The 11666-nt window shown below is 32.2% G+C and overlaps 1 protein-coding gene across 1 annotated transcript; it reads left to right on the top strand.

Moving 5' to 3' along the window:
- The first annotated feature begins 1100 nt into the window (after positions 1-1100).
- Positions 1101-2028, top strand: LOC102594853 (Werner Syndrome-like exonuclease). The gene has a single exon (XM_006364905.2). It carries the CDS (start codon positions 1196-1198, stop codon positions 1823-1825), a length of 630 nt encoding a protein of 209 aa, XP_006364967.1. The 5' UTR covers positions 1101-1195; the 3' UTR covers positions 1826-2028.
- Positions 2029-11666: the final 9638 nt, after the last annotated feature.

Below are 11666 nucleotides of genomic sequence, written 5' to 3'. Positions count from 1 at the left end.
TATGTATATATCGGTTAGATAATTGTATATATGTAACTACTATGTATATGTATCAATTATTGTATTTGTATATATATGTGCATACAATTTGAATTCGTATACAATTCAATCGAGTTAAAATATTTGTATTTATATATTCAATCTCTCTCTCATTTTATACAAACACAAATTATACATTGTATTTGTATAATTTGTGTTTGTATAAAGCGAGAGAGAGAGAGAGAGGCAAAAGATAACTGGGTAGAAAAAAAATTTGTATTTGTATAATTATAAGTGTATAGGGTGGAGAGATATGTATTTATATTTGTGTTTGTATAAAGTAAGAGATAAATTGGCAGAAGAGAAGTGAGAGAGAGATTTGGTAGGGAGAGGAGAGAGGCGAGGAAGAAAAAATGGAGAGTGACGAGCAAGATTCCAGAGAGACGAGAGAGAGGAAGAGAGAAGAGAATGTAATTATAGCTAGATGTAAGTTCCAAATTGTAATTAATGCAAACTATAGTTATCTTAGCTAATTAACTAGTATATGTTTGTATAATCGCATAATTTTTCCTAATAAAAATAGTACAAGTTGCAGTAGTTTGATAGATAATCAAGAATATCCTATGAATTGAAATATCTAATGAGATTACTTTATTTGGAACAATCTTTTTAGCCAGAAAATTTGGCCAGAATGATATTTTTTCTATGTTATTTTATATTTTAAAATATTTTTACCCTTTTAACTTTAATACATTTTAACTAAAAAATGGAAAAAAAAGATCAGTTTGTTTTAATATAAAAAAAATATTATAGTTTTTTTAATTTTCTAGACATTTAGCACTGTCCATTTAATTTTACTTTTTATATGCATGGGGTAATAGTCAAAGGATAAAATATTAATATTACTCCTATTATTTATTGTTTCTTAAAAAACGTGTCAAGTCAATATAGTATTGAACATAAATCATATGTGAATTCAATAAATATAATAAATAAATTAGTACGTACTACAATAATTTTAATGTACCTTAATTGAAGGTACATTAAAGGTCATGCATTTTAAACGTCCAAAAAAACAACAGTAAATAAAAGCAGAGAATCCAAATTCCAAAGCGTACTGTTCATACATACGTACTCCCTATAAATTCCAACAACTCTCACGAGAGAAATTCATATCTTTACCTTAGAAAACAAAAGAGAATAAGAAAAAAAAAAGATGCATTCCTTCAATAATCCTAATGGTATAACTTACAACCCAACTACCTCCAATTACTCAGTCACCTTCGCCGGAAAAACAATTGAAACTACCGTCACCGACAACGGCGCCGTCGCAGATGAATGGGTACGTAACATTCTTTCCATACATGGAAATACTCCCATGGTTGTTGTTGGCCTAGACATTGAATGGAGACCCCATGAAATAAGTTGGATGAGCAACAAATCCGCAACGTTACAATTATGCATCGATGAAAAATGTCTTATTCTTCAACTTTTCTACGTTGATGAAATTCCTGAATCCCTAAAGGATTTTCTCAATAGTACAAATTTTACATTTGTGGGAATTGAAGTTGCTGATGATGTAAAAAAGCTGAAGAATGAGTATGGATTGAATTGTTGTAAGAGCGCTGATATTCGCGCGATGGCGAAGCAGCGTTGGCCTGGGAGGTTTCGTCGACCAGGGCTGAAAGATTTAGCTTTAGAAATTGCTGGTTTGAATATGAAGAAGCCTAAGCATGTGTGTATGAGTAATTGGGAGGCAAGGGAGTTGAGTAGTGACCAGGTTGAGTATGCGTGCCTTGATGCTTATGCTTCTTATAAGATTGGCTACAAGCTTTTGCTTGAGTGATGGTCTTTTTGGCAATCATGGAATTGGAATGCATAATATTATAGTATTAGCTACTACTTATTTTGGCAGTTACCATTTGGTTATTTTGCAGTAATTATTAATGTCTTTTGTTGCACCTAGTGCTGGAGATCGATAGATCTTAATTTTGTTGTGATGTTTTGAATTATATATAATATTTAAGTAGTACTCTTTTTGGATTTATAATATATTAGGGCTTGAACACAATCCTAAGGAACTTTTGCAACAACTTAACCACTAAACTAAACCTTTCACTTGTGTCAAGATGTATCAATACTTATATATATATATAGTTTTTAAACAAAAAATTGACCTGTAATTTTCTGACGAAGGAGTGTCGCTTTACACGCCTCGGCAAGGGTGGGTCTGCCTCTGGTCATGAACCTAAATGTTTCCAGTATTAATTGTAAGAACTCATTTGATTTAGGTTACATGTAGTGATTGAATGTTATGCATCATTAATTTTAGAGAATCTCATTGGATTTAAAGTCATTAGTGATTGTGTGTGTGTGTGTTTCCTGTGGAGCTCAGATAATCAAGCAACAAAATGTCACTAAACTGAACAAGAAGTCTGCAATTGTAGACCACTACATTTCTACAAACACTTTACTTGTAGTCATTTGAATTTTGATCTCCATAGCGGTTGCCCGTGCTGCGTGCACGAGCCCAAATATATTATTTATCCAAACGTATGAAATGATACATGTGACAACCATTTAACTTTTAGTTCATCCTTAGAGAGTTATTATATTATTATTTTCGAAAGGAGATCGTCTCAAATGACTAATTTGTTCGACATAAGAAAGTTTGGATCCTATAAATGCTACTTTTGCAAGTTGTCCAAAAAGTTTGGATCCTAAGTTATTCGATATTTTGGTATATTTTATTTTTTATAGTTCAAAAATCTTTTGTGCCAAGTTGAAATAAGACTTAACAAATTGAAATGATGAAATAGGATGAAAAATCTTATTAATGTAGTTTAGTTGGTTCTTGTCCCTTTTTTCATTTTTGTCTTTTTGTTTTAAAAGGATGGAGTAATTATTTAGAGGTTACTTTTATTTAAATTTATAAATCTTAGTAAAATTTATAATACTCTATTTTTTGTTAATTATATTTTTGATAAACTAAGGCCCCGTTTGGCCATGCGATATGGTATCATGATATGGAATCATGAGATGAAATTGAAGGTTTGTTTGGACATGCGATATGTAATTTTTGTGTTGTATATTTTCTCATAAACATAAAAATCCCATAAGTTGTAAAACTATTAAAATATCCCCAATTGTTTATTCAATCTTATCAAATAAACAAAAAATTATAAAATCGCATAATAAATTATTACAAAGTTATTTGTTCTCCACTTAAGTAATTGTTTCATCTAACTTTAATTTAATAAAAAAAATTGAACATAAATTGTAGTGTACTAGTTTAATATAATCCTCCCACATAGTACGGACAATTTCTTCACGTTGAACTTGCATTTCTCGATCATGTGACCGAGAAGACGAACCAACATTGTTACTTTGAGCCATTTGTTGGTCAATATCCTCCGCAACTATATCTTCATGTTCATATAGACCATAAATATTTCATCACTACATTGGTATTCTCGCAAATAATTATGTTACACTGCACAAGCTATGATAATTTTTACTTGTGCATCAATATCATAATGGTTCATGCCTTATTTCAGTATTCTAAATCTATTTTTCCAAGCTCCAAAAGTCCGTTCAATCACATTGCGCAGAGATGAATGCCTATAATTAAATAGTTCTTTGGCATTTTGAGGCTCTCTTTCACTTCCTCGTTAATCTTGCAAATGATAGCGTAGTCCTTTGTATGGAGCTAAAAATTCTTTTGTGTTTCAGAAACCAGCATCAACAACATAATATTTATCTACCAAAAACATTTTATAAAGAATTACTAAAAGCATATGTGACGTAAATGAGACAGCTTTGTGTAAATAAATAATATTTATTCTAAGGATGTAATTTAAAGTTACCATGTGGCGGAAAATGGAAATTGTGACGTTGGTTCAACAAGTGCATTCTCAAGTACTTTACTATCATGTGCAGTGCCTTCCCAACCAGCAACAACAAATGTAAATCTCATATCAAAATCACAAGCACATAAGACATTTTGTGATGTTCTTCCTTTGCGATTACGATATGCTTGTTGCACCGCTATAGGAACCTCCCCTTCTATATATGTTCCATCAATCGCACCAACACAATCCTACCAAATAAAAAATACATCAATATTAGTTTAGTGAACATAAAATAAATTGGAAGCATTATAGAATGCACTTCATAAAAATAATGTTTGTAAGAGTAATAAAAATAGTGCTTCCAAGACAATGCAAAGTCATAAAATAAATATTATCTCTTTAAACAAAGTTCATAGGAAATATGTAACTAAATACTAATAACTTACACATAAAATATAAATGTGCACTTATTAAGGCCATAAAATAAATTTATTAATGTGATTGAAATTTTACCTTAAACCAAGGCCAAAATAGAGTATTATGTCGAATTTTGGAATGTACACCAGTCATATTTTTTGGTTGTATAAATGTTGGTGCCATCTTGCTAATTGCCTCGGCAACTATTTTAACATGCCGGTTAATTATTTCAAGTGAATGTTGAAAAGTTTCACAACCGTGAGGTGTGAGTTAAAGTGACTATATGTTGGTGAGAATAATAAATTTTATGTCGGTGAGAATAATAAATTTTAAAAAGTAATGATGTGATTATAAATTTTATTTACATATGAAATAAATGGTTAGTAGATATAAATGTGGGGTTGTTTCAACAAAATATAAACTCGTGGATCAATTTTTGTATTAAAATATCTCAAATCATGATATGGAATCACCATATCATGATTTTAAGAGAATATGGTATCACCTCTTATGATATGGAATCATGAGATGGAATCAACGTAAAATCGCATATCCAAACGCTGATTCCATCTCACGATACCATATCGTGATATGGTATCGCATGGCCAAACGCCTACTGTTGACACCCAATTTTGGCCTAACATTTTCAAAAATTTGTAACTTTTAAATTTTATTTATTTAATAGTTCAAAATAATTTTTTTTATAATTTTAAATTAGTTTATCGATAACTATCCTTATTTATCAAAATTTAGGATTTTTCTTTCATCAGTTAATCTTAAAAATTTACATTTTTTACATATCATTAGTTACGTTCATTATATATTTTTAATATTCATATTATTTGTTATATTTGTTAATATTTATTTTGATATTTTGCACAATCTAAAAATTCATTCAAATACAAATATTTTACTTGATCGATAATTTTGGGCCACAATTGAGCCCATTTAACAATTATTTTCTATATAAGCTTTGGTTATGTTAAAAAATAAGGGGTGGTGAAATAATTTTCAGAATTGGAGAGAGATTCCAAATTAGTAAAATCTTTAGGACTCTCCCCTTCCCTTTCCTTTCCGGCAGCCACCACTCCGGATTCCGGCCAAGCTCCGGCAACCCAAAACCCCCCAATCTTTTTCCCCCTTTCCGGTCTCCTTTACCCAGAAAACCAGCCAGCAAACAAGGTGAAACCCTAAGATACCTATCCTCTCTTCCAACCAGCCACTATCACCCACCCTTCACTCACTTTCTCAACCAGAAACCCATCAGATTTCACCACCAAAAACCATTGGAAACGACCCCAAACATACGTCGAACTACGGTGAAACCCCGCCCCAAAAACCCTTTTGTTTCTTTCCCCTTTTTCCAGCGAGCAGCAACCGTCACTCCCGCGAACAACAGTAGTAGCTCCGGCGAGGAGCTTTAGGAACCGAAGCAAAGAAGGAGCTAAACGAACCAGTCCCCTTCCCCTTTTCGATTTTTCCTCTATTTTTGCAGGTATCCAGTCGTACAACGAACTCAAAGCTCCGACAGATCCAGCGAACCAGACCCATTTTCCCATTCCTGCTACATCGCTGCTTCGACCAACCATATAAACCAACAACTCCGACGTGGCTCCATCGCCGGCGAACGAAATCAACTCATCATTCCCCATTCTTCTCCAACTAGCAGACCCAAAACCCCATCACTGGTAAAACTCCACATCTTATTTATTTCTTTTTTTTTTTTCATTTTTTCTCTTAGTCTAAGTTTTGTTCAAAATATTGATTGATACTTGGGTTGTTTTACTCTTTATTGTTAATCACTATTGATTTGTTAATTGTTTATGTTTTTGTTAAGTTGGTTTAGTTTTTATACATTGTGTTAAGTCTATATTTTTTTCTTTCTATTTGTATTTTATTATGCCATGTGTCTTTGATTTATCTAGCTATCTCTGTTGCTTTATTTCATTCTGTTTATATATGGCCTTAGTTAATAGTTATCTTGCTATAGTTATTGTTATTTGTTATTATTTTATAATTTTAATTATTTGTCATGGTTACTAGATAAAACTTGTTAGCTTAGATATGTCTTTGTTACTGTTTTAATTTGTGTTGTTGTTTATAAATGTTATTATTAATTATTATGTTCATTTGCTAACCAAATGCACCGTTTCCTTGAAGTTGTTAAGTTATTATAGTATTATTATTATTATGCCTTTGTTTTCTTTTTTTGTTTATTATTATTATTATTATCTCTTCTTAAGATTATTAGTGTTATTATTAATGTTGTTAGTTGTGTTATTCTCGTTGAAATTCTTCTTCTTCTTTTTTCTCGTTATAGTTTATTATTTACCCGCTTCAATTCCTACTATTGTTCTATGAAGTTCCAGCAACTCCGTGTTATTATTTAAATTAGTATTGTTATCATTTTGTTATGTATTTATCTTCTCTTAGTCGTTTGAAGTTATTTTATTTTATTCTTTGTTCACTTTAATATAAATTTTGTGTTGGAATATAAGTTAAATTTGGTCAATGAAAAAACTCTCCGTCGGTTTTCGAGGCTTTCACATTTTAAATGATGGAAATTTAGTTTAAGTTTAAATATATATTATATGTCAAAATTGGCCGATGAAAAAATCTCTCCGTCGGTTTTGGAGGCCATCCCAATGTTAAAAGACGGAAATTTAGTTTAACTTCATATTTTTGTATGTTAAAATTGGCCAATAAAAAATTATCGTTGATTTTCAAGGCCTCCCATGTTACTAAGACGGATTTTTATTTTTTAAATTATTGTTTAATTCATTTATTTTTATTCATATTTATTTATTACTTAACACTTTTACTAAGTGTCTTTACAGGTACCCGTAGTTGCTTTCCATTGAAGCTATTCGAATAAAGTTCGAACAATATTTTGATTCATTATCGAATAGTATTCACGAAAGACAAATCTAGGTTGTTTCTTATATTATTTTATTTGATTACTTGTGTATCTTGTATGTTTGTTTTATTTGTATATTATTTTTATCTCTTTCTCAAATTGAAAAAATGAATTCAGTCGGGACCCATAATTGTGGATTTCGAAGGATGCCTAACACCTTCTTTTCAAAATAACTTGAACCCCTTACCTAGAATCTCTTGGTTTCGCAGATCATTTAATTGGTTTCTTAGTTTTCCTATATTAGGTGGCGATTCATTTAAAATTTGTTTATTCTTAAAATTCTTTTAAAATTGAATCAATTGTTTATTTTTTGAGTCACCGCGACGTTTCGCCTTATTCGAATAGAGTAGGAATGTAAACAGAATGGCGACTCCGCTGGTGATATAGAAGTTCTAACCATTATGAGTTCATTTTTTTCAAATTGAGGAGACTTTTCTTTTATTGTGTTATATCTTGTATCTTCTATATTTAGTTGATTATTTGTATATTGTATTTATTATTTATTTAATTGTATGTATATTGTCATTGCATTTTATGGCATAATTTCTGTTAAATGGCAAATAGTATGCATTAGGACAAATGCGGTTATGTGGCTTTCCACGGCCGTCCTTCAGAAAAAACACTTTCGAATTCTTTTGAAGTGATAAACGAATAGTTAGCTTGTGGTCATCCACCGTCGTTTATTGTACTTCACCCTGTAGTTTATCCGACTCAGGTAACCGGGTCTTGTCTAAACCACTCTTAGTCAACTAGTGTAGAGCTTAACCAAAACCTTGTATTTAGCGTATTTTCTTGAGATGACATAACACTCAAGGCACATTTGTATAAGACATGCATTCATTGTTTGTATGTTATGTGATATACCTGTTTTACGTGAATATGTTGTATGATTGTTCATTATTTCAAAGTTTTCTTAAGAGCTTCATAGACACAAATATCTAGTTACTGTCAAATCACTTTTACTTTTCGAGTTGTTTTTGAAAGCTTGAAGGTTATTGATCGTCCGGAGCGACAAGGGACAAGAGAACTCGTGGAAAATGAGGCTTTGGATTTCACAAGACAATAATGACCCGTCGAAAAGACAAATCAGGGGAGTCTTTGACTGTAAAGTCTCACTAATTTATTTGTTATTATTTTAGATGTTGGCCTTGCTGTCACACATTTCTCATATTTTTACAGGAAAACCATCCCCGATGACAGTCGGGGCTGGTCATAACAATGTCTGGTTCTCGTGAATAATTGGAAGACACAGTTCCAAGAAACATCCAAAAAAAATACAACAAGTAGTTACTGTAAAAAATATAAAAATGGGATGCCACATTCAACAGGTAGTACAAAGGTCGACAGTTAAAGAGGATACTAGGAATCGCTCTGAATTTATCTAAATTTTAAAATTGTTTTATGCGATATCTGAACAAACTACGCGAACTTGATTCTCATCTCGGTGAGATACGTATGCAACCTTTTTGGGGTTCGATATTAATTCTTTTAAATTAAAAAAATAAATAAAAATTAAATAGTTTGTGCACATTTTCAAAAACATATCTGAACGAACTACGCGAACCTGATTCTCATCCCGGTGAGATACGTAGGCAACCCGTCTTGGGTTCGGTATTCATTTCTTCAAATTTCAAAAAAAAATTCAAATAAAAACAAATCAAATAGTTTATGCATATTTTCAAAGACATATCTGCATGAACTACGCACACCTGATTCTCATTTTGATGAGATACGTAGGCAACCCTTCTTGGGTTCGGTATTTATTCATTCTTTAAAAAAAAATAAAAATCATTTTGTACATATTGAAAGAGTCATGTCTTCAGCTCAAACGAGACCAATGCAGTTAGGAGTATGTAAATATATTTGGTATGATGGAGGAGACTGACTTTGTGGTAAATTATAGACTCTTTTGTTACCTCTTTATACTTTTGTGATACTTGAAAATTCTCTTGCATGCATTCAAGATAAAAATAAAACCAACCTCATGATTTCATGTGCATTGTGTGGTGAGCTTTTAGATCAAAATTCAATTGCATCGCACTGTTGATCTAGAACTTGGTCTGAATGTTTTTCGAGGCGAAATCCTGAGTAATGTTTGGTATGGGAAAGGATTGTAGGCCTTCTTTGACCCGATTGTGCCTTTTAAAACCTACCAAATGACATTAATACCTAGTTTTCCCCACTTTGAGCCTGAAGTCCTTCTTTGGACAACCAAATCTTAGCCACTACCCCTTTTAGTGCTTACATGCGCTATCCCTCTCTTGGCCCAACCTTCTTGAGCGCGCCAAAAATATGCAAATTACAAGAGAAGATCCAAGTTTGAAGTTGCAAAAGGGAAAGATATGAAGTCTCTCAAAGTCAAGGAAACGAAAACGACTTCTAGAAAAAGAACAAAAAAGAAAGAAAACAGGTTGAAAGAAATTAATAAAGACAAAAATATTCATACAAAGTCAGTGAAAGAAGAGAAGGAAAATACTCCAACAAAGAGGAGAGAAATTCAAAAGAAAAGAGTGAAATAAAAGAAAAGCTCCTAGAAATAAGGACTCAAAAGAAGTCGAGACAAATGGGTGAAAAAAGAAAAAAAAAACTCCAATAAATGAGAATTCAAAAGAAGTCGAAAGAAAGAAGGACAACGAAGAGGATCAAACGCCAAAGGTGTATCAATCATCAAAAGCACAAATTCACTGTGACGCTCAAGAAGGAATTAAGTCACTCTTATCCCAAATATATAACCTACCCATACCTAAGCCTACATTACAAGCCGATGACAAGCCCTACATGATCTTATTCCAAATGTTCTCACATTAGTGGAGATTTACATAAGGGTCAAGCATATGGTATCACAGTTGCATGTATTGAAAATCCTTGTGAGTGTGAGTGCAGTTCAAAAAATGTCCTCAAATAATATGCTTCAAATATGTGTGAAATATGACTTTTCTTTTTGTGAGGGCACTTGAAACATGAGGATTGGTACAATTCAAATCTTTGTTTGAAGAAAGATGAATAAATCTTGTTGATACTTAAGTATGTTTGAGGTACCACTTGAAGCTGTGGAAATTACCTTGAATTCAGTCTTAGTTAGAAAAAAGAAAAAAAGAATTTACATGCGATCCTAACTCCTGGTATCAATTGTAGTCAAGATTTGACTGTCTCTTTATATTATTTATAATTTTAAAAAAAAAAAAGGGGACAAGCACTCACTCTTTAATATTTTCCAAAACATTTTATTTTAAATTCTTTCCATTTAAAAAAAAAGAAAAAAGATTTTGCCTTTCCCTTTTGGGTTGTTCATTGTAAAAAGTGTCTTAGATTAATCATGTCAATTTGAGACGCCTATTTTATTTCATTGAGTTGTCCGTCCCCAAAATGTGATATATCTTGTCATTAGGCTTTGAATATCGCGGAGAATATTATTTTCCTATTTCATCATGTTCATATTGTGCATTTTCTACTGATGATTTTGTCTCAGATTCTTTGCAGTATTCATCATCTACAGGATTGGAACTACATTTGACCTGATTCATGGCTCAACAGGATATGTAGGCGCCACGACGACTCGGTTATATACCCAGTGTGATTTTATTTTCTTTTTATAATAAAAACTGGGACAGAATTTTTGAGAATATCTCAAAAATTCACAATAAAGATGCTATCTCCAACAAGTCAAGATTGAAAATCATTTTGAGATTTGCCAAAAAGTTCTAACTGGGACAGAATTTTTGAGGAAGACCTCAAAAATTTCAACAAGTACTGTCAGAAGCTTGATAATCAACTTCAAATGATCCATCATCGCTTGAAGTTCAAAGTGAGCTTGCAAATCTCCAGCATTGTCATGGCGAGCCACCGGCGCCTCGTACAAATCCCCAATAAGACACGAGTTACAATGAACACAAAGTGTTCAAGAGCAAAATGATGATTGCTCACTTATGTCAAAGTGATCAGACACTTTGTACACATTCTCTTTTGAATCCCGCCTTAAAGTTTCTTGATCATGTTGCTAACTAAAACAAGATTGTGTCTACTAACCGTTCCTTTTCGAATACAGGGACAGATGAAAACATCAAGATGATAACATTTTCAAGTCACACGAGTCATCCACCTCGTTACATTGGACAATCATCGAGTCATCTATTATTTATATTTTTCATTGTATTTTTATTTGCCGAGAGGGCCATTGCATTTTTCATATCCCGAGAGGGTCATTGCATTTTTCATTTGCCAAGAGGGCAATTGCATTTTTCATTTTCTAAGAGGGTCATTGAATTTTTCATTTTTCGAGAGAGTCATTGCATTTTTCATTTCCCAAGAGGATCATTGCATTAGCATTCGCCGAAAAGGATATTTGCATTTTAGTCGCATCTATTCGGAGCTGAAGGATGTGCATCCTATCTATTCAACATTCAAGTCGGTGAAAACTTGCGTTAAAAGATCTTTGCCTTTAAGTCGCATCTATTCGAAGGTGAAGGATGTGCACCCTATCTATTACACGTTCAAGTCATAGA

This window comes from Solanum tuberosum, unplaced genomic scaffold (genome assembly GCF_000226075.1).
Source record: "Solanum tuberosum cultivar DM 1-3 516 R44 unplaced genomic scaffold, SolTub_3.0 scf00519, whole genome shotgun sequence".
Taxonomy (NCBI): domain Eukaryota; kingdom Viridiplantae; phylum Streptophyta; class Magnoliopsida; order Solanales; family Solanaceae; genus Solanum; species Solanum tuberosum.
Note: the sequence above shows the minus strand (reverse complement) of the source record. Positions and strands in the feature narration are given on the sequence as shown.

Bases quoted from the DNA above. Each gene is read 5' to 3' on its own strand.
- LOC102594853 (XM_006364905.2), top strand. From the start codon at position 1,196: ATGCATTCCTTCAATAATCCTAATGGTATAACTTACAACCCAACTACC.